Below are 23,903 nucleotides of genomic sequence, written 5' to 3'. Positions count from 1 at the left end.
GCCTTAGGAATAAGCATTTGAATTCAAGCCAGACCAAATCCAGTACACATACATACATGCATACATACATACATAAAATGTCATGTAGGTGTTTTTCATAACCTACAATATGTTATAGGTGAAAAGCAGGACACACTGGCCAGGCAACATCGGTGTGTGGTCAACTTACTAATAAATAAGAACACAAACAGTCTATAGCAGCATGTTTTTGCCTGAGCCTAATAGGAAAGGCAGTATTCTTAATCTTCATCTCTTTTCTCCTCTGTTGAGTTAGTAGAGCGCAAACTATTTTTGCACTTGGAACTTAGTTTGCAGGAGCTGACGTAGGTTAGGCTTCCCCTTGACATTAAGTCTAGTAATGCCCAATTCTGAGGGGTGATTCTCATCTCCATTTCTAAGCTGGAGAGCTGGCATTGTCCATAGATTCTTCCTAGGTCATGTGGCTGGCATGACTGTGTGGAGTGCTGTTATCTTCCCGCCGGAGCAGTACCTATTGATCTACTCACATTTGCATGTTTTTGAACTGCTAGGTTGGCAGAAGCTGGGGCTAACAATGGGAGCTCACCCCCTCCCACAGATTTGAACTGCTGACCTTTAAGTCAGCAAGCTGACATAAGCTGAGGACAAAAGGAGAAGTGGAGAAAGTGGGACAGTAAAGACTAATCAGAACCATCCTTGTCACATTGAGACAGTTGGAGAGCATGATATTTAATTGCCAGATCTCCAGAGGATACTGCTTTGTGTCGGTATCACAAGTGTGTCCTTACAACACCATTCCAGCAAGGCAGCCCAGATCAAGAGTTCAGAATGTAAGATTTTAAAAGGAAATGGCTACTTTATCCATTACTATCATAATCCAGAGGTGTGCTTCTTTTACTGCAGTCCGCATAGGTAATTCACTAAGTTACTCATTACCAACATTGTGCTACTGTTGTAGCATTGGAACATGTTTCAATGCCACAAGAAAATGTTCTCAGATTCCAATGCAGTATCCCAATATCCTGGCCAATAAAACCATGTGCATCATGTTTAAAAATAATAGAGGAACAATCTCATCCTTTCCTGGGAACCAGGGTTTTGCCTTCATTGAATTGTTCTTTTTTGGGCCCCTTCTGCTAGTGATGTTTAGTGAAGTTGCCTAGCAGTGATCAGGATATACTAGTGCCAGGGCTTTGCAATTTTACTCTTTTGAGCTGGTGCTGTAATTAAATTTCATGAGTATGCAAGTATGCACCCCCTGCTATCCAGGAATACACAATTATACATTCCTAAGAGATGATCATCCAAACTCTGTTTAAAAACATCCAAAGACAAGCCCACAACCCTGCAAAGAGTCTGTTCCACTATCAAATAGCAATTACAGTAGAGATGTTCTTTCTAATATATGGATGAGATCTCTTTTCTTGTAATTTGAACTTTTGTTGTTTGTGATCCTGTGTCTGGAGTAGTGGAAAACAAGCTGGCTCCATTTTGTACATGGCATCCCATTAGATATTTTAAATTGGCTATCACATCTTTACTTGCATAGTAGAATGCACTGCTTCAGAGTGTGGTGGTATTTAAACAGACTGGAGTGCTTTGATTGTGTATTCTTTCATGGCATGGGCTTGGACTAAATAGCTCTTGTGATCTCTTCCAACACCATGATTCTATGGATTAGTAGATGTTGTTGCTTATTCATTCAGTCAGTTCTGACTCTTCGTGATCTTATGGACCAGCCCAAGCCAGAGCTCCCTGTCGGCCGTGGCCATGCACAGTTCCTTCAAAGTCAAGCCAGTCACTTCAAAGATTCCATCCATTCATCCATCTTGCCCTTGGTTGGCCCCCCTTCCTTTTTCCTTCCATTTTCCCCAGCATCATTGTCTTCTCAAAGCTTTCCTGTCTTCTCATTGTGTGGCCGAAGTACTTCATCTTTGCCTCTAATATCCTTCCCTCCAGTGAGTAGTCAGGCTTTATTTTCTGGAGTATGGACTGATTTGATCTTCTTGTGGTCCAATGTATTCACAGAATTTTCATCCAGCACCATAGTTTTCTTTTGGATTGGTGGATAATCCAAAGATTTTCCAGAAAAACACAGTTTTGATGAGGGATTTAAAGGAAATACAATATATGGTTGTGTACACAGGTACACTTTGAACTGGTCTTGGACATAAGGAACTTGCTTTCACCACCAAAGTTCACATATCTCTAGCAGAATTTAACTTATCATTTCATGCCATCCCAAATGGAATTATTTCCAACAATTACCACTTTGATGGCAATATCATCTATACATAAAGCTCTAAATAGATGATTTTAAAGCTGTATTCCTTTTAGCAGATCCCCCCCCCCTCCCATTTTTCTTCTGACATTCTTAAGAACCTTATTTGCTATGCTTTCCCTCCGAGAATCATCTTTCAGGGTCTGTCTGAGTCTGTGATCACTTCATAAAGATACCAGTGCTTGCTTCCACATTTTGTGGGATATCTGGTCAAAATGCACAGTTGTTGGTTTCTTAAAAAGCCTTCTTTGTGCATTTTAGATGAGCAACAGAATGCCTTTTCATTTCTATTTTATAAAATATTAGTGAAGCTAGAACTAGATGGGAAGAGTTGCAGCAACAGAGGAGAAAAGGAGTCAACAGACCTGTCTGTTCTTGGTGCAACAGGGGAATTTGATGCCACAACATGAGGATTGCCTTTCTAGTGATGCATAGTCTTTTGGTGCCCTGAAATCCATTGGGAATGAGAAGTGTAGGAATCTTTGAAGAATACAGACTATGAATTTGAAAGAAGAGACTGAAATAAAAGAAGAAAGACTGAAAAATGATAGAAAGAGAGGCCAGAGAGCAAAGGAAGGTTGACAGAAAAGAAAAGAAATTAGGAGCTGCAGCAAAGTTTATTAAAAGGTCAAGGTACAATAAGAGACTGGAGGAAATATGGGAATGGAAAGAGGTGTAGGGAGTGATGAGGTGTAGTGTCCTGGAAGACTAGCCACATGAGCCTTTAAGTGGTCTATTTTCCATAGCCATGTTTACAGCAACAGACTTTAAAAATGTAGGAGATCCTGATGGAGTTGTTGACTTTCCAACCAACATATCCACCAAATTGGGGGTGGGGAGTTGAATGAGATTAGTTGACTATATATTTGGCATTAATGAGAAAGGAATCTATATGTGCATCACTCTTTCTCATCAATACTGTCAGCGTGGGCACTGGAAGGATGTGATCAATTAATGTGTGGGTGCTAGACATAGAACTAATCATTAGCTGTTAATGGATGTTTTCCAACGTTACCTTCACATCCAGTGAATGTATGAAGCAGCTCCTATCAAACCCATTTGTTTCCTCAGATGCAGAGGTATGGGGAGCGAAGGTGATAGAAATGAAAATAAGTGAATGTTTCTCTATCTGAGAGGGAGAGAGATTGTGAACATGTGTGATTTCTGCTTATTGACCTTAGTCATTCTTCATCACACATTTTGAAACTTCTCAATCACACTCTTTTCCTACTTGTTTATCACTTGACCCTCTCTAGCTCACAAAATTCCATACTCAAAAGTGTGTGCATTCTTCATGTTGTTCCTGCTTGCATCTCCAACCCCTTGTTGACATCTCTAAGTTCCAAAGCCCATTTTAGCACCCAAGTTAAGTACCATCTGGAGATCATACATTGCTAATTTCAAAGATACCCTAAGCTGTGATTTTCTACTAAATAGGGAGTGAAGGAAACAGGGAACAAACAAGCACATGACTTGTTCACATGGCAGCCAACAATATAAACCAGCACTGTGAAACTTTTCCTGAAAAACCCATTGTTTGAAACTGTAACAACCAGCTCCTGTTTAATCATGTTAATTTTTGAAGTAAACCTCAAACTTCAATTCATGGTATTCGTAAATTAATTGAAGTTTATGGCCTCTGTCTAATTGCAGTCCCATTTAAAGCAGACTCATTAAATCAGTGTGATCGTGTAAATGTTGACTTATTAATCAATTGATCAAGGCCCAAACCCAGCACCTCAATTCATGGGTGATACCAGATGAGAGACTCCCCCCTGGGCACTCAGAAGACTGGGCGACTTGGAAGGCGCTGAACAGATTGCGCTCTGGCACCACGAGATGCAGAGCCAATCTTAAGAAATGGGGCTACAGGGTGGAATCCTCGGCATGCGAGTGCGGAGAAGAACAAACCACTGACCACCTGCTGCAATGCACCCTGAGCCCTGCCACATGCACGATGGAGGACCTTCTTGCGGCAACCCCAGAGGCACTCCAAGTGGCCAGATACTGGTCAAAGGACATTTAACCAAATACCAAATTTACAAAATCTGTGTGGTTTTTTTTTCTTTTTTTTTTCTTTTTCATTTTAATCTCTGTGTTTGTTTTGCTCTGTTAGAATTGTAAAACAATGGTTGCTGATGACACGATAAATAAATAAATAAATAAATAAAATCAATTGATTCAGTGGATATGCAGAGGGACCAGCAATTGGATAAAGGCCTTTGGTTTAGATCCAGAGGGGGATGTATTGAAGCCATTAGTCTCTGAAAGAAGTTATTTCTTCTGAGGAAGCTCTATCTCCAAAAGAACCTTTAGATCCAGTTCAGTTCATTTAACTCCCCCTTATATTATGAAGCCTCTGGGTGTAAACTTTATGTATGGAACTTGCTGACTGAGAGTAAATAGAAAAATACTAACAAGTGGGACTGTGTTTGTTCTAAAGCAATGCATGGAGAGAGGAAGAAGCGAGAAGGGAGTTGAAAATAAAAATGAATCAATTACAAGGAAGATGAAGAGAAAAAGGCCTTATAATAAGTCTGTTGTTGATATGGTGTTTTTTTTTTCAATCTTTTTATCCAGGACGAAGAAGAGGAGATTAAACAAGAAATTAACATGCTGAAGAAATATTCTCATCACCGAAATATTGCCACTTATTATGGTGCATTCATTAAAAAGAACCCGCCAGGAATGGATGATCAGCTCTGGGTATGCAATTTTATATATGTTTTAAGAAACATTTTTTTTAATTCATTCTCTGTAGTTTAATATATCCTACCTGAATACAGTATCCCAGACCCGTGTGCTGTTTAATGGGAAGCTGCAAATATAATTCTGTTGCTTTTTCTAGTTTATGAAGTGGTAGATTAATTTTGCCTTTTCTAGTTTGTGTTGCATGTTTGTGTTTGTTTAATAACTTTAACAACAACAACAACAACAACATTTTATATTCCCCCACCATCTCCCCAAAGGGACCAAGCCCAACATAATATTATAAATCTAAATTAAACAATTTCAACCAGCAAAGTATAAATACATCATAGAATGTATCAAAACCAACCTCAACCACTAGTAACCAGAGTATTGTGGGCATAAACAGATTACAGAGGGCAGGACAAGGACTTGTGTGAAACACAGACCATAGGGCAGGCATGGGCAAAATTTCCAACTTTGGGGCTGCATGGTAGGCTGGAGCAAGGTGGGCAGGCCAGGAGTGTATCCATTAGACCCCATATTGCTTACTCCTGATATAGAATCCTAGAATCCTAGAGCTGGAAGAGCCTCTCAAGGGCCATCCAGTCCAACCCCGTGCCATTCAGGAAGGCATAACCAAAGCACTCCCAATAGACAGCCTCTGCGGAACAGCCTCCAGAGAAGGAGACTCCACCACACTCCCAGGCAGTCTATGCCACTCTTCAACAGCTCTTACTCTCAGGAAGTTCTTTCTAATCTTTTCAGGCAAATCTCTTTCCCTGGCATTTGAAACCATTGTTCCCTTGTGGCCTGGTCTCTAGAGCAGCATAAAGTCAACCCCCCCCCCCTCTCCTCAATGGGACACCCTTTAAAATCTTGAAATATGGTTCACAAGTTCCCTCTTTACCTTCCAGCTAAACACCCCCAGGAGTAAAGAAGGAAGGAAAAAAGGAGAAGGAAAGAAAGGAGGAAGGGAGGGAGAGAAGGAAGGGAGGGAAGGGAGGGAAGACAGAAGGAAGGAAAGACAAAAGGAAAGGAAGGAAGGACGAAAGGCTGGAAGGGAAGGAAGAATGGAAAGAGAAAGAGGGAGGTAAGTAAGCAAGTAAGTGAAGGATGGTGGGGGGGGGGGATGAGAAAAGAGCCCAAGGGACTGCATTTGGCCCACGGGCCTTGGTATGCCCATACTTGCTTTAGTGCTGGATAAACATCAGTAAATTAGGGCTGGGCAGTCATGATCAGTGGCTAAGCAATCATTCAAAAGCATACAGAAGGCAGATAAAGCTATGTATGTGTGAGTGTATTTTTTAAAAGCTGTTTTCGGCATATATCTTAAGAAGAACTTGGAAAGGATGCAATAGAGTTGCACTGCAAAAAAATAAATAAATCCCCTGGTGTTCAAGTGCTGGTGTTAAATCATACGGACACATGATGTAAGAGAGATAGCACTTGTACTTTGTGTGATGTGACTCATACTTTGAAGGGAATATCTTGTCCTTCTTTCAGAAGTCAGCAAAAAAAATACACAATACAAATTAAGGTGCTAGACTGGGGGGGGGGGGGCATCATAACACTTAGAAATCTGTAGTATTTATCCCTTGTCTTGGCACAAGTATTTTGTGGATCTTCCTGTTTCAACTTCGTGCTTTTGGCTGCTACCAGTAGAGATGGGGAGCCACAGAGCATAATGAGGTCAGGACATGATGTAAATTGTACTAGCGATTGTGAAAGGGAAACTCTTTCATGGTCTGCTATTTTTGGGAGCAGCCCAGAGTTTCATGGACATGATTCACCACCACCCATAGTGGGTTATAAATAGTTATCAACATTTTTATAATTTACATTTCTTGTGAAGTTTAACTATATGCCTAGATCTAGGTCAAAATAACTATGTCTGTAGCGTTTACACCTCTGTGATTGGATGCTAAATGTGATGATGGGAGATCAGATTTTAGTCATTTCGGCATGTATGCATATGAGCCAGAACACACATCCAGGCAATTTCCTTTGGGCCAGGAGTCCCACCTCACGAAATCACTTCATTATAAATGCCTGATTGAATTAGAACTTGTGAAAAGTCTGTCCTTCCTGTTCTGGAGATAAAGCTGTGTTTATTTCCCACTCTTGCCTTTGTTGGAATAAAACCCTTTGTGATAACACCCAAGTAATTCCCTTTATCAATGCTCTTGGAGGTGATACAGGAAAATAAAAAGCCAGAGCTTTTCAATACAGATTAAGATCTCTTCGAAACAAGGCAGGTTTCTGACATATTGTATTGCCATCATGCTCTGTAGCGTTCACCTTTCCATTTTCACTGCACATATTGCTCAGTAACAGGAGAAAAGCCAATAGCATCTGTTTAATACAGTTGCTTTCCTTAAATAAGAATGCGGTCTGTAGCAAATCCCGGCACCCCAAGTGCTGTGCCACAGTACAAGGCATAAGAAGAGGAGCCCTGCTGGATCAGGCCAAAGGCTTTTGACTAGTGGTTACATAGCACTCCACCAGTTTAAGAAAACATGTTCTTGCCAATGGCAGTGGCACAGTGGGTGAAATGTGGAGGAAGGTTTTGTCTGTGGATCTGCCAAGGCTATGAAAGTCCTTGCCAAGGATGATTCTTTGGTCCCATCACTCATGGCTTCCAATAGTATAACTAAAGTGTTTTGGGTTTTTTTAAATATCTTGTTACAGGACTGCAGATATTTCTGTATTTTACCTGTTCCTTGTTTCTCATGTAGTTATTAGTTTCACAGCCTTCCAAGTGATACTGACTAGCAGTGTGGATCATTAATTATTCAAATGCTTTCCAAGAGTCTAGGAATCTGAGAGTTATTGTCTGCTAACACTATCTAACACGATTTTTGTCCCTCAGTTATAAATATTATTTCCTGATTTGTTCAGTCATACATACATGGAAAAAGTTTATTAAACTGCAAAAACTTTGTGTGGTCTGCGCATCAAAATGTTAAATTCATTAAGGAAAATTACAAGCCAAGTGCCTAGATGAGTGTTTCTCAACCTTTCTAATGACGTGACCCCTTAATACAGTTCCTCATGTTGTGACGACCCCCAACCATAAAATTATTTTCATTGCTACTTCATAACTGTAATTTTGCTACTGTTATGAATCATCATGTAAATATCTGATGCGCAGGATGTATTTTCATTCACTGGACCAAATTTGGCACAAATACCAAATGCACCCAAATTTGAATACTGGTAGGGTTGGGAAGCTGATTTTGTCATTTGGGAGTTTTAGTTGCTGAGATTTATAGTTCACCTACAATCAAAGAGCATACTGAACTCCACCAACGATGGAATTGAACCAAACTTGGCACACAGAATTCCCATGACCAACAGAAAATACGGGTTGGTGGGCATTGACCTCGAGTTTTGGAGTTGTAGTTCACCTAAATCCAGAGAGCACAGTGGACTCAAACAATGATAGATCTGGACAAAACTTGGCACAAATAATCAATATGCCCAAATGTGAACACTGGTGGAGTTTGGGGAAAGTAGACCTTGGCATTTGGGAGTTGTAGTTGCTGGGGTTTATAGTTCACCTATAATCAAAGAGAACTCTGAACCCCACCAACAATGGAATTGGACCAATCTTCCCACACAGAACCCCCCTGCCTTGAAGGGACTCACTAGCATGAGCCTCCCTCCCACCTCGCATGCTCTCCCTCACCCCGCACATACGCACCACATTGCCATGTGCCAAGCATGCCTGCTCTCTCCCTCCCACTTGGAGTCTCAGAAACAGCCCTCCCCTTGGCTTAGAGGCCGGTTGAGAGGCTGGTCAATCACAGTGGAGGAGGGCATTTGGTGGGAGGATTCACCATCTGTTTCCAAAAATGAAGAGAAGGACAGGCAGAGAGATCTTTGGTTTTCTCTACCAAAGAGGTTCCTAAGACCATCAGAAATATATGTTTTGCGATGGTCTTTGGCGACCCCTCTAAAACCCCCTTGTGACCCCCCAGATGCTGATTCTCAATTTGTTGGTCTTGATTTGCCAAAACTGGTGGTTTAGTAATTAAAACATGTACAATATGGTTAAAAGATGCAGAGGACTAGCATCAACATATAACTAAAGTATTAAGAACACTGGAAAGAATGTAAAAAATAAGATTTGAAATTAAAAAGGCTTTTTTAAAACAGTGCAATTAACAGAATTGTATTGGTAATTTGTATGCTGTGTCTTGTAACAGCTTTTAAGTTGTAATTGGCTTTGGGAGCTCAGATTGTAATGGAAGTAGAGTAAACGGTTTCCAAATAAAAAATGTAATGGTGAAAAATGAAATGGTGTAAGCAGTGGAATGCAACCCTGAAGATGAGGAATAAAATCCTTACTCAGCCATGGAAACCTTTTGGGTGACCTTGAGCAAGTTGCAACAACAAAAAATGGTAATGTCATTATGGACCTCACAAAGATTGTTGCAGGAGTTGTTTTTTGTCCACACATCCCTTTCCCATTAGATGACCTGAAGAATCTTTTTCAGAAATAGTAAACCTGCAGCTATTGAGCTATTGCTGAACTGTAACTTCCATCGTTCCTCACTGTTGGCTGTACTATATGGGCTGGTATAATCCAATAATTTCTGAAGTAGTCTTAACCTTGCTGTTAACCTAGATGCTGCAAATAGCATATTTGTCAGGATTCAAGCAAGGAAGAGTATATAATGGACTTTGAGGCTCAAGACCTCTAGAAGATTTCAGATCTGACTTGCATTGTAGTTAGAACCATGCTGTGAGTTTCCAGTCATTGCCATAGAGATGTCGAGTACCCTTTTGCCCGTCTCTTGCCTCACTTGCCCTATTTTCCCTCTTCCTCTTTTCCTTGCTTTCACCTCTCCGCCCACCTTCTTCTCATTGCACTGAATCTTGCCTTGCTCAAAAGGATTTTGTCACTTGGCTTGGCAAATACTAATTCTTACATTATTCAAACTGGGAGAAAGCTAAATGCTTTCATAATCCTTTAAAGAATCCTGGAATGCTTTATAATCTGTGGGAATTTGGTGTTTGAACACAAGGTTTTGAATGTCAAAACAAAAAAAGGGGGAGGTGATAGATATGGATAGTGTGCATATAGCAGTGTGCACAAAACACTTCATGTATTCTTACATTTTGTCCTATCGCAAGGGCACAGAGCACATAATGTGGACAATATGAAAAGAAACTTGTGTTGTACCTTCAAGTCATTTCTGTGTTATGGTGACACCAAGACAAAGGAATTTCTTGGCAAGTTTTGTTCAGATGGAAATTCATTTGAATTCCTCTGAGGCTAAGAGGATGTGACTTGCCCAAGGTCACCCATTAGATTTCCTTTTGGACCTCTAAAGTTGTACTCCAATGTTCAAACCAGTATATAATGCTGGCTGTCCTGTAGTCAACATTTATATTTGAAAACAGATATGCATTCCTTTCAATGGTTTCACAAAGACAAAACTCTTCATATTAGCATCCATCTACCTCACCACTCTTTGCCAGCCGCTTCTCCATTTGATTATATGCTGATCATTAGATAGCCCACCATCTTGCCTTATTTGCCAGTACTTAGTGCTAGTCACTTAATTGGGGGTGAGGCTTGGAGATGGAAAGAGTTATTCACCCTTGTCCAAGATGGATCGGTCCAACCATCCTGCTCTAATTTCTATGAATCATTCCTATTTGATTACTCTCCAATATTCAGCCTGGTTTTGCCCTGCTGGGATTTTTCAGGACCATTGCACTGAGCCCCTGATGGTAGTTATTGACAGGTCTTTGAGTAGCTGCTGGGAACATGAAAGCTAAGTAAACAGAGTAAGACAAAAATCCATGCCATTCTCGTTGGTATTCCAGAGTTGCCTACTTTAGTTTCAGTACGTTAACACAAAGCACACATCCGCAGGTTAATACAGGTGCCACTCACCTAGACGTTTGTCACCTGTCCTTGCTGTCTGGGATATATTGAAGTGATCATCAGAAAGACTTGGCCCTGCATGTACAATGATGATGGCTTTTTAAAAAGATATATCTTCCTCTGTTGTGTTGAGGGTCTAGATTGATATAGTATTCAGGCAGAGTGAGAGAGATTGGGGGCTGGTGAGAGCAGGGAGGGATAGCTGGAGAATAGTAGTGACAGAGCCATTCCCAGAGGAGAAAAGACACTTGCCTTCTTGTCTAAAGGTGGATTGCTTTGCTTCCATGGCAACCCTCACAATTTAGGTTTGCAACGGTTGGTGGATAAATAATGAAAGGATAGAGGGGTCGAGAGAGACGAAAATACATATGCAGATCTTGGATCGCAAATATATACATTTGCAATGGGTATGATCTTTGCCCTTGATCCATTGTGGAAGGAAGATGGCAGTTAGTGATTTTCACAAACTATGTTTGTTATGTACGTTTGACAGTCAGTTGTTTTGAGAATAATGTGAACTCAGCGGCTGAACAGTAACCTCTGATTTTGTGGAAACATTAACAGTGAGTTGACAGTGTCAGCAAGCTCTGAAATGACCATGGTTTCTTGTCTCACCTTTTTTGTTTGGCTGTATAAATATATTGAAACAACGATGGACGGTTGTCTTTAATCAGTAAATTACTCTGGCCACAGGTCTTGAATACCTTGCTTGCATAAGCTTAGGGATGAATACTGATTGTAAGCCAGTACCTTCCGGGTAAATGAATGGAAGGGAATAATATACAATTCAGGGTGGAGTTGAGACCTGTGAAGGATTTTGCTAAGATGACCTGGAATTAAAGTCTTGCTTCTATTGTGGGTAATTAATAACTCATTACTTCCAAGCTGTGGCATCAGTATTCCACCACCAATTCCAATGAGAAAATTTGCTGAGGATGATTTTTTTTCTAGACGTATTTAAGAGTACTAGAAGACAAAGTGATGCCGCATTCTCCCTTGTGCTTTCCTTTAATTTCTGGGATACTTCAGTTATTCAGGGAGTTCTAATATACCTGGTTGAGTGCTTTGCCTGCCACACTCTATTGTTTAAAAATTAATTTCGAGGCAGTAGAAATCAAGGGCAAGCTGCCATGGAGGATTGAGCAAGCTGGTAGCATCTCCGAAATGAACTTTCAAATTAATGGATGAACTGGATACTGTTAATAATGTTTGGTCCCCACCTCTTTAATTTTTCATGACTGCCTTGTGTCAGGGAATGCATTCTTCATTTTTCATCACATTTTAATTATGAACTGTGTGTACATAAAAAGGCACTGTCTCTGTCTGTTTTGGCCTCAAGAAAGAGAGGCCAATGCTGCATTGTGTCTTGCCTGTGTATTCATTCTTTTCATACTGGTATGCTTCCAACACAAAAAGCTTGTCTGTTGTGTTGGACACAAAAAATCAGGACTTTATTTCATCTTTGCTAGATTTTGCAGCCTAGTTTAATGCTCTGCTGGGAAGTAATGATTAAGTTAAGTTCACCATTTATGGCTTTTAAAAAGCAGTTTTCCATGACCATTTTAATGGGTCGAGGTCAACGTAACCAATTGTGAAAGTCTTTATAGGTGAGCAGCTGTTCCTATAAATGGTTCAACATTTGCCCATACTAAGACCTGTGAATATTTTTAAAGTAAATGAAAGGTACTCTGAGTTGTGATTTAAGCCTACTTTATATTCTTCTAACATGTCTTCATTTCCTACTAATAAAATACAGGTATATCTGAGATGTGTTTCAGGGCATTATGTTAACAGAGGACCATGAACAATAAAATAATGGAAGATCAGGATTTAATCCAGTGTTTCTCAAGCTTCCTAATGCCATGACCCCTTAATACAGTTCCTCATGTCGGTGTGAGCCCCAACCATAACCATATTTTTGTTTCTCCTTCATTACTGTAATTTTGCTACTGTTATGAATTGTAATGTAAATATCGGATATGCAGGATGTATTTTCATTCGCTGGACCAAATTTGGCACAAATACCTGATACTTGAATACTGGTGGGGTTGAGGGGGATCGATTTTGGGAGTTGTAGTTGCTGGAATTTATAGTTCACCTATAATCAAAGAGCCCCTTGAAGCCCACCAATGATATACTTGGGCCAAACTTCCCACACAGAACCCCCATTACCAACAAAAATACTGGAGGGATTTGGGAGGAATTGAGAGTTATTTAGGGAAGATGTAGTTCACCTACCTCCGGAGAGCACTGTGAACCCAAATGACTAGGGATCTGGACCAAATTTGGCACAAATACATGATACGCCCAAATTTGAATACTGTTGGGATTGGAGGGGATTGATTTTGTCATTTGGGAGTTGCAGTTGCTCCCAATGGGGTTTCTAAGACCATGAGAAATATGTGTTTTCTGATGATTTTTGGCAACCCCTCTAAAAAAACCTTGCGACCCCCACCCCCCCCAGCGGTCCTGACCCACAGGTTGAGAAGTAAACAAATCTAAGTAAACAAATCTATTCCAAACAGACTGAAAAGACATGTACTATATAAATAAAGCGGAATAGTGTTAATTTTACATGCCTGAAATAGACTTAAAAGTTCTGATTTTCTGAAGTTTAGAAAACTGCCAGGCTCCTCTCACTGACCATTACTTCTGCAATGTTAGCAAACAGTGTGTCTAAACCACAGGAGTTGAATGTGTATTGATTTCCAGAGTGATGTGAGAGCATTTGTAACACTGGCACCCATCCGCTATTTGGCCATGAGCAGCTCTTCCCTTAGGAACAGCTTAGAAGAACAAAATGAATTTAAGAACAATCAGAAATATTGCTGAAGGAGTTGGACAATAAGATTAAGAGGGTTGTGCTTTGCTTCTACAGAAGTGTTCCTTTATTTTGTTATTGTATTCATTTTGTGATGCTATGTCTGTATCGTGTTCAAAGTAGATTGCCCTTTAACCAAGTTGTCTGAAAAATATGTCCTGAACGGGCAATTTTATTCTTCTATCACTTTACAGCTTCAATAATGCAAGCCTACTTTTGTATGTACAAAGTACCACTGTAATCCTATATATACATGAGAGAGGAGCCAATGTGGGGCAGTGGCGTGAGTGTTGGACTATGACTGGAGACAAGGGTACAAATCCCCTCTTAAACATGTAGCCCACTGGGTAGCTCAGGGCAAGTCACATTCAGTCCTAGAGGAAGGCAAAATGGCAAACCTCTTCTGAACAAATCTTGCCAAGAAAACACCTTGATAGTGTCACCTCAGGGTTGCCATAGATCAGAAATGGCTTAAAGGTTCACAAGAAAAAAATGTGAAAGAAGGGAGGTTTTAGGATACAATGCCCATTACTATTAGGTGGAAATGGGGCAAACGGTAGATTATGCATGAGGAAAATATAGATTGCTAAAGCTACCTTCCCCAAAATTCTCATGCCTTGTTGAAAATGTGTTTGGCCTGTGCTTTGTTCATTTGTATATTGTACCTCTTTCTTTTTGGATATTCTATATTGGGAATATATATATATATAGAGAGAGAGAGAGAGAGAGAGTAAATAAATACAATTCAGTAAAATAAAACAATAACATACATGTCCCATTTGTGTACAAAGAAGCACGAGATAAGCTTTTGAGTTTTATTAGCTTCAAGAACTTAAGCAGAAACACTAGGATACCCCACAATGTGGTACACTCTTGTCCTGGCAAGACTGCTCACCGACAGATCAGCAGTTCAAATCTGGGAAGAGCTGGTTGAACTCCCTCTGACAGCTCCAGCTCCCCATGTGGGGACATGAGAAAAGCCTCTCACAAGGGTGGTAAAACATCAAACATTCGGGTGTCTCCTGGGCAACATCCTTTCAGACGGCCAATTCTCTCACACCGGAAGTGACTTGCAGTTTCTCAAGTTGCTCCTGACACATAAAAAAAGCAGAAACACTTACCAAAATCTGTTCTGAGCCATTAACTGCCTGGGAGACCTATTTTCCCACTTAAATTTCTGATCTGTTAAATGGGAACATTGTTATGTGTCTTAAGGCTAATTCTGACTTATGGTGACCCTATCCTAGGAGTTTCATGGCAAGATTCCTTCAGAAGAAGTTTTCCATTTTCTTCCTCAGAGGGTGTGATTTGACCAAAACCATCCAGTGCATTTCCATGGCTGAATAGGGATTTCAATTTTGGAATCCCAGTGCAACACTAAAACCATGGTGGTTTAACCAAATGGGAATATTTATTATCTATTTCTCAAAGCTGTTTCAGGGGATGATGGAGACAGATATTGCACAGTGCGTCCCAGCCTAGAAACTGCCGTAGAAGTTATGCAAGTTGTTCAATGTCCTGTTTCTCACAAAGGTGGTTCTGACAATTCCTTTGTCTTCTTTTGGCCTTTCAAACCTCTCTAGCCAAGGGAACTGGAAAGTGGGGAGGCTTTGCCATTATTTAATGATTGCTTTTCTCTTTCTGCTGCCAACTGCAGTGTGTTCCACTGGGTTATTGCAAGCCAGGGATGCTTTTCATTTAATTATAATGATTGCATTTTTGTTCTTTTTGCCAGCTGGTGATGGAGTTCTGTGGCGCTGGCTCTGTCACTGATCTGATCAAGAACACAAAAGGGAACACTTTGAAAGAGGAGTGGATTGCCTACATCTGCAGAGAGATTTTACGGGTATGTATCCAAAGTCCTCTAACCACCCCTCTGCCCACCATTGACAACTTACGTTACTTGGGCCCAATGTAGATATAATGCTGGCTCCCTCCAACTTATGTTTTACGTATCCAAACTCAAGATAGAGAGTTCCTTCCCACTTCATCTGCCCTTCTCTTGCCCCAGATATTCTCTCATTTCTTTATCAGGTTTAACTAACCTTATATGTGTTAACAGAGAAAGAATAGTAACACATGATACTGAACAACAAGACAAGGGAATAGGCATTTTCACAGGAAAGTGGAAGAGGGCTGTCTCCTGAACTGTAAATCAAGTTTTGGAAAGTGTTGGTGTAATGTCTGGACCAGGCATATGGACCAAGACTTTGGTCTTGGATAAGAGACACAGCTTGGAAGATGGCCCCAAAAGCTTTGTGGATAGTCTTAAGGGCAGAGGTTTTGTAGGATTCTCTAGATATGAATGATTCATAGTCACTTAAATATGATGCATAATGAATGAGAGGCTCTTTTCCTTCCATTACTTTTAGTCCCATTGTTTCTTTTGGAGGAAAAGAGACTCTTTTTAATATTAATAGCAGCAAATATGTATCTTGATTGGAATTCCATTTCCTTTTAGAAAAATAGAAAAGAAGAAAGAGTAATATTATATGTGAGGGACTCAAACAGAATATTTTTTTTCCTATTGATGATCTTCTGAGTTACATAACAAAATATTGAACTGTGAAGATGAGCAGTTGTTCTTTTCTGTCAGTAAGTCACTACCATCTACTATTGAAATTGCAATGAGTTGAGAATCATGGTCCACTTAAACAAATTATTGATTTTCACCCTGGGAGGGCCATCTCTGAAGGAAATTGTGAATTTTTTCCCCTGTAAATTACAATGTTTGCATACTGTAAGAAACCTGGCTGATAATTGTCATGTGTTACAAAGAGTTAGTTTCCTGTAATGTCCTTCACAGAAATCCAAATCTATAATGTGTTGAACCTCAGGTTTCATTATATGCAATGGAGTAGTAAAATGGTATTCATAGAATCATAGAGCTGGAAGAGACCTCGTGGGCCATCCAGTCCAATCCCCTGCCAAGAAGCAGGAAAATCCATTCAAAACACTCTTGACAGATGGCCATCCAGCCTCTGCTTAAAAGCCTCCAAAGAAGGAGCCTCCACCACACTGGGGCAGAGAGTTCCACTGCTGAACAGCTGCCACAGTCAGGATTTTTTTCCTAATGCTCAGTTGGAATCTCCTTTCCTGTAGTTTGAAGTCATTGTTCCGCATCCTAGTCTCCAGGGCATTACTTGCTCCCTCCTTCCTATGACTTCCCCTCACATATTAATATATGGCCATCATGTCTCCTCTCAGCCTTCTTTTCTTCATATTGTTCCTTACGTAAAATGGCAAATCTAGGTTTGCTTTTTGGATTTTTAAAAAACATTATAGCCATAGATGGTTAAATTCATGGAAACTGAATCATTGGATATACGCTGACTAGTTATAAAAAACACATTTAGACATGAAACAATTGACAAATGACTTGAGTTAGTGACAGTGACTAAGAAATGATGGTGATGATAATGATGTTTATTTATATCCTGCTTTCTCTCTCTACAAAAGAGACTCAAAGCAGCTTCCAGTAAAACCAAATGCAATAGAATTTAAAACCTAAAAATATCCAAACATTAAAACAGAATTAAATATTAATGGTATTAAAATAAACAGAGACTATCCTTTAAAGCATATTCAAAACTAATTGATTGTTTACTTATTTATTTACAACATTTCTACCCTGCCTTTGTCAAACCCGAAGGTGACTCAAGGCGGCTCACAATCAGGCAGCCATTCGATGCCTTAACAATATACAATTAAAACCACATTTGAAACAGAATTATAAAATACATACATTGACCCTTAAAACTTGTAAAACCAATACCTTCACTGTTAACCTCGATTGTCCAAAGTCATAGTCTGAGCCGTTCCAATATTCAATTTCACATAATTATGTGTTTATCTATTGCACTAGGTTTCCAAAGGCTTGCTCAAAAAGCCATGTTTTCACTTTTTTTTTTACAGAAGGTCAGGATGAAGGGGGCTGATCTAAAATCCCTAGGAAGGGAGTTCCATAGCCGAGGGGTCACCACTGAGAAGGCCCTGTCTCTCATCCTTGCCAGTCACATCTGCAAAGAAGGCAGGACCAAGAGTAGGACCTCCCCAAGTGATCTTAAGCTCCTAGATCAGGCATGGGGAACCTTCGGCTCTCCAGGTGTGGTGGACTTCAACTCCCACAATTCCTTGAGGCCAAGGTAAGCCTTTGGGGTGAATGCCGAGCCTCAAGGAATTGTGGGAGTTGAAGTCCACCACACCTGGAGAGCCGAAGGTTCCTGACCCCTGTCCTAGATGGTTCACTAGGAGAGATACGTTCAGACAGGTTAGGTAAAACAACAGCACCTTCTGATTAAATCTTCAAAATCTCCTTCTTTAAAAGCCTGCCTAAATGAAAAGGCAAACAACGGTTTATCACTATCAATCTACTCTTCCCAGACAAACTGGGATTTACAACTCCTCAGTTATGTGATTGAACTCAATGGCTATTGCCCATCATTCTTACCCTTATAATCTACAAAGTGCATTTATATTTCAGTTTTGTCACCTCAAAGGAGTACAATACTCATGCAATACCCAGCTCTGGAAACATAGAAAGCATATCAAGTCAGCCTAAATGAAGACAGAGGCACTAGCAATCTCAAGCTAGGAAGACACTTTAGTGCCTGAGTGATCTGGGGAGACCACTTGGGTGTTCAAAAGTGCATTCTTCGAATACGTTTTCAGTTCCCTGCAGGGTTAAGTCATGCTTGCAAAAGAAATGGAGGAATCAGTGAGATGTTCAACCTGGAACTGAAAATGGGGTCTAAAACACTCCCGAAGTGGTGCTTGCTCTCTGGTGGTGACAAAGCACTTGCTCAATTACAGTAAACACCCCCAGCTGCAGCACTTTAGCAAGAGGATAGGAAAGGCAAGCAACATTGTGGCTAACCATCTTCTATTGTATTGACTTTTTATTTCTGTCTCAGGAAGCCACCTTTGCACAGGCCAGGGTTTCAATTTGCCAGCTGGAAAGGCTCTTTCTTAAAATAGAGGGTAATGAATCAGGTTCTGACCTCAAGATTTGTTCTGCCAATGTCCATCTTTCTGTCTATTAGATGTCAAAAGATCAGCCTAGTTTGTTCATTTTGCTGGTGGACATGTAGTAGTCATCGGGGATGTTTGTCATCGTTATCATGTGTAAAGTGAGTTGCATTTTGAATCAGCCTGGTTTGTGTGAGGAAGTGACTAGGATTTATTCAGAAACATTCTGAGTCAGTTGCTCAGTGAAAACATAAATGCTTGATTCGTTTAGCATAGATTAAGATCACACTACAGACTTTATTCACAGCTTGGAAAAGTTACTTTCTTTGTATTACAACTCACAAGATTTCATCAGCCAGTATTGCCACTCCTCTGTGCTCTGCCTTCTCTCCATCAATTTTTTCACATGCATATTCTTATCCTTTCGGTTTTAGGACTCAACTTTGGCTAAAGCTCTACTATCATTTTTTGCTAACTGTAATTAAAAATTGGTTTAGAAAAGCATTGCAAAATTTTATTTTGGCTGACTGTAATTAGTACAAATACATTGCAACTTAATGCAGACTGCAATTAACCCCTGAAGTGAAAAGATAGAGAAATGCCAACTCAGGAGGAGAGAAAAGAGACACCAGAATCTATAGCATGCTTCTAGATCAGGCATGGGCAAACTTGTTTGCCTTGGGGCCACACTGTGGGCCCGGCCAGGAGGGCTGGGCACACACTGGGTGGGGAGGGCCTGAGAAAGGACAGGGCTAGGAGGGGGCAGGGCAGGGCCCAGGTCATCCTCAGATTGTCTTCCCAGCCTAAGGATGAGGCTGCTCGTCCCATCCTTATGCTGGGAGGTGGTGGTACATGTAGCAATTGCCCCGAACCTCCTTCTCACCCTCCTCCCACGATCCTCAGGCTGTCCTCGTGGCATTATGCTGGGAGGAGGGTGAGACATATTTCAGCTGAGAGTACTCTGGAGGGCTCTCAGTCACCGCGTGCCTTCCTTAAGCCATTCTCCTGGCACAAGTATGGGTTTGCTGGCAATGTCCCTCTGCCAACACATGGTGGCTGAGAGTGCTCCAATGGGCCTTCAGCTGCTACATGCCTTCATCTTTTTGGCATAGGGATATGGTGGGTCACTGTGTCTTTATGCCAAGAGGACAGGGAAAAGGAGGAGGGACTCAGGTAAACACCCAGAAGGCCACATCTGGCCCGCTGGCCTTAGTTTGCCCATGCCTGTCCTAGATCCTAACAAAATCTTGACATTATGGCAAATTAGTGGCCCAAACAAGTGAGTTTTTACATGTTTGTGTTCTGAAGCCGCTGCACATTTTACTTTTGAAAAAGGAGATATTTTAGACTAGAACCCAATGCCGGCAGGAGAACTTTTCCAAGCTCTACTTTTACCATATAGACAAAAATCCCTTTGTTTAATAGTGAGTTGGGCCTGTGATGGTCCAAATGTATACAGGCAGCTCTACTTAACCAGACTTGCATCTGAGCAGGATCTTGCCAACCATGGAAAAAATATTTCCTTTGGTCGCACCCTTGTGGGACTCTACAGAATGTCTGTTGGAACACATGTGGTTTCTGTGTACAAAGTCCTATATGGCTTTGTTTTAAAATATATATATAATCATAGAGTTGGAAAAGACACATGGTACACCTAGTCCAACTCCCTGTTTGGGCAGAGAACGCAATCAAAACACTCCTGACAGATGATCATCCAGCCTCTGCTTAAAAACCACCAGAGAAGGAGACACCACTTACTCTTAGGCAGCATATTCCACTGTCAATAGATCTTACTGTTAGGACATTCTTCATAATATTCAAGTGAGATCCCTTTTTCGTGCAGTTTGAGTCCAAATAAATGGATGAATTTCTTCTTTCTATGAGGAAAATGCTACAATTATTGTGAGATGTAAAAGAAAATAATCACAATGAAACTCTTTAAACCTCCCTCTCTCCCTCTTTTGAGCTCAGTACAGTAGCTAAAAAACTTTGCAGTTAAATCATTTCCCTTCCTGTCCCTGGCTCCAAAACATTGAATGTCGTCATTATAGCGGATGAAGGATTTTAAATTCTCTTAGAAAGATTGGCTCACTGAATTAGTACCGGTGATTCATTACTTTCATAGCTTGTGTCTTACCTCGCTACCCAGGGCATATTATGCTTCCTGAGACGTGTGTTTTCTCTCTGGTACATTTAACAGTTCTATATCAAAGTGTCCCTCAGCTATTCTCACATAATGGCTCTAGTTCAAGATAAGTTTACTTGAGGAAATACACAGAAAGAAGATTTCCCAGAGTGTGGCTCACAAGTTGTGTGTGGTCCCCCAAGGCCCCAAGATACTCTCCGCTTTGTTATAACAGGAAAAAAGTTCCTTCTGTTCTCTTCTTAAAGTTTTACACTCACGACCTCTTTTGGCCTGATAATTTTTTACATGACCCAGGTATATAGGTAAATAAAATAGGTATAAAAATTAAATAGATCCTGATAACAAATCATGATTTGCAAGGCATTCCAAACAGGCTTATTTTTCTTTTTGTGTAGTACATCTTCTGTAAAGACTGCACAACAGATTCATAGAAATGTCGAAAACAAGCCACTTGGAGATGTTCAGAAAACTTTTACTATTGACAGTTTTTGGGGATCTCAGTATTGAGCTATGGGGACCTCATTTGGGGTTGGGACCCACAGTTTAAGAAGCATTGCACTAGGGCAGTGGTTCCCAACATTTTTTTGACCAGGGACCACTTGACCAAGGTCCACTTTGACTAGGGACCATTCTCCAACATTAGCAACAAAAGGGTTACGAATCAGTTTTTGCTCAACCTTAGTTTTGGTTTGGTTATTTGGGGTGCTGATTCAGAAAATTGCATTGGATAGACCACATCAGCTCTAGTTTCTGTTACAGAACATATGCCATCTAGTAATCGTCATCTGCTTGTCCACAGAAAACCATATTTAATAGTCTAGAGCTGATGTAGTCTATCCAAGGGGCGGAGCTGGTCAGCAACAGGGAAGAAGTGGCAGGTGCACGAAAGCTTTTAAACAGAGGCTGGATGGCCATTTGTCAGGGGTGATTTGAATGCAATGTTCTTGCTTCTTGGCAGGGGGTTGGACTGGATAGCCCATGAGGTCTCTTCTAACTCTTTGATTCTATGATTCTATGATTCTATAGGAACGGAAATAAAGAGGCAGGAGGCTTGCAAACCAGATTTTGGTCCTTGCAGCCCACTCATGGTCCATGGCTCACAGATTATGAACCACTGCACTAGGGCATGGGGGGGAAGTGTCCCCATCTCCCCAGCAGCTTATTCAGATCTATCATTTCCACCTTTGGGAAAAGTGCCCCTTTCTTTCATCATGAGTTGGGAGGAAACATGAGTTGGGAGGAAACAGCAATAAAGGAATGAAAGCATTATGGAGTGGGGTGGAGAGACAACCTTTCTAGATCCTGCAGATAAGAGTCTGTAGAGCTTCCTCTGAACCTGGGGAGATTCTCCATCCTTGTTCTGCCCACACTCACACATAACAGTTATCTCTGGTATCCTATCCAAGATCACTGAAGACATCTCCCTAAAGAAAAGACAAAGGAAACTTTTCTTCTGCTTTGGCTTGGATGCCATAGCACCAGGGTCAGAGATGTGGCTCTCTTGCAGGTTCTCTTGGATACTTTTCAGTTTGTGCTACCAGAAGATATGGAGCTACCAACTACTCCATGGATTCTTTCACTCTTTGGTAGGCATGGGCAAACTTCAGCCCTCCAGGTGTTTTGGACTTCAACTTCCACAATTCCTAACAGCCTGCCATTGGATTCCAAAACACCTGGAGGGCTGAAGTTTGCCCATGCCTGCTCTATGGCTTTTGGGTTTGTCAGGACTGACTATTTTAGTCTGGATCTCATAATTCACTTAATACTTAAAGACTTAAAGACTTTTAAAGGTAATTGTGTGTATAGACTGTGAACATCTCCCTCATTTCTTTTAACTTAACAAAGCAGTTAAAATCTATGGACTACTATAGGTTTCCTACTGAGGCATGAGTTAATGACTCCTTCGTTCATTTGTAGATGGCATGATTTTTAGTGTTTGTCATTTTGAGTCTCCCTTGAGAGAGGAAAAAGCGGGATATAAATATTGTTTATTATTATTATTATTATTATTATTATTATTTGTAGGTACCTTTGGATAAAGAACAGTGCATGTAGGCAGGCATCTAAATCCATGTTTTCAAGGAAAATTTAAAAAGAAACAATATCTTTGGAACATGGTTTTAAGCAAAGAAAGAATGCATGCTCAAACCATATCTATTTTGTATGTGGAAGCCTCTACCTTTGAATTATCAGTAACCATTTCCGCTCCATTCAGTAGAGTACCTTCTGCATGGTTATCAAGATAGCTATTAATGATAACAGTGATAATCAGCATGATTGCTAATTGTTACAGTAGAACTGAACATGGTGAGCCTAAACGGCTGGATTGTTATCAGTAGGGCCAGTGCTTGGAAAAGTTTCATATGGGGAGAAATGTAATGTTGGTGAATACATCAAAAGATCAATTATTTGTTGAATTGAAGTTAACTTTAGGTTATAAAGTGAATGTAGATATCTAAGTTATGATAGTTTTCCATTAGTTAGTTTCTATAGCAATATCTAGCTCTTTCAAGAAGACTTCTGAATACTGGGCCAGAAAGACATGGTGGGTAATTGCAAAGCAACTCTTGGGGGATGAAATTGACTTTTTGATATAAGAAAGTGAGACTTAAAACTACACTGTTTCTGCTCCCAATTGTTTTTGATGTGTAATATTGGTTTTGGCACCCACTAAATATAAGTAGTGGGGCAGTGACAATTTTGCTTTCAAAGTAATTCTTATAGGGAGGTCACATGTCGTGTTTTTCAAGATTTTTCCACTTTAAAGCAAATTTAGCAGTGTAGCTGTTGTGGTGGGGAACAGACATGACTCCTACCTACCTCTAGACATCACCAGATTTAGTTTAAAAGCAGTACCATTTCTTGACAGAGATAGTCAAAACCAGCCTGAGAAATTTTGAAGCCTTCCATGTGTTTATGTATATATATTTAAGAGCCTGTTCGACATTGAAGAATATTGAAATGCAAATTGTCCCTGCTAAAAATTAGCGGGTTTTGGATATTGAATGTCTCAGTTTGTCAGTGCAGATAACTCAATCAATGAAGCCGCCCTGAGTCCCCCTTCGGGGGTGAGAAGGGTGGGGTAGAAATGGTGTAAATAAATAATAAATAAATAAGT

At 40.5% G+C, this 23,903-nt stretch overlaps 1 protein-coding gene across 6 annotated transcripts in view; it reads left to right on the top strand.

Annotated features, from left to right (window-relative positions):
• Positions 1-23,903, top strand: part of TNIK (TRAF2 and NCK interacting kinase) — a 308,720-nt gene that overhangs the window by 157,053 nt on the left and 127,764 nt on the right. For all 6 annotated transcript variants that reach the window (XM_060767526.2, XM_060767524.2, XM_060767528.2 and 3 more), the window contains exons 4-5: positions 4,841-4,966; positions 15,407-15,517. In XM_060767526.2, the coding sequence (XP_060623509.1) occupies positions 4,841-4,966; positions 15,407-15,517 (237 nt within the window). The remainder of the gene's footprint in view (positions 1-4,840; positions 4,967-15,406; positions 15,518-23,903) is intronic.

This window comes from Anolis sagrei, chromosome 3, assembly GCF_037176765.1.
Source record: "Anolis sagrei isolate rAnoSag1 chromosome 3, rAnoSag1.mat, whole genome shotgun sequence".
In the NCBI taxonomy this organism is placed as follows: Eukaryota; Metazoa; Chordata; class Lepidosauria; order Squamata; family Dactyloidae; genus Anolis; species Anolis sagrei.
Note: the sequence above shows the minus strand (reverse complement) of the source record. Positions and strands in the feature narration are given on the sequence as shown.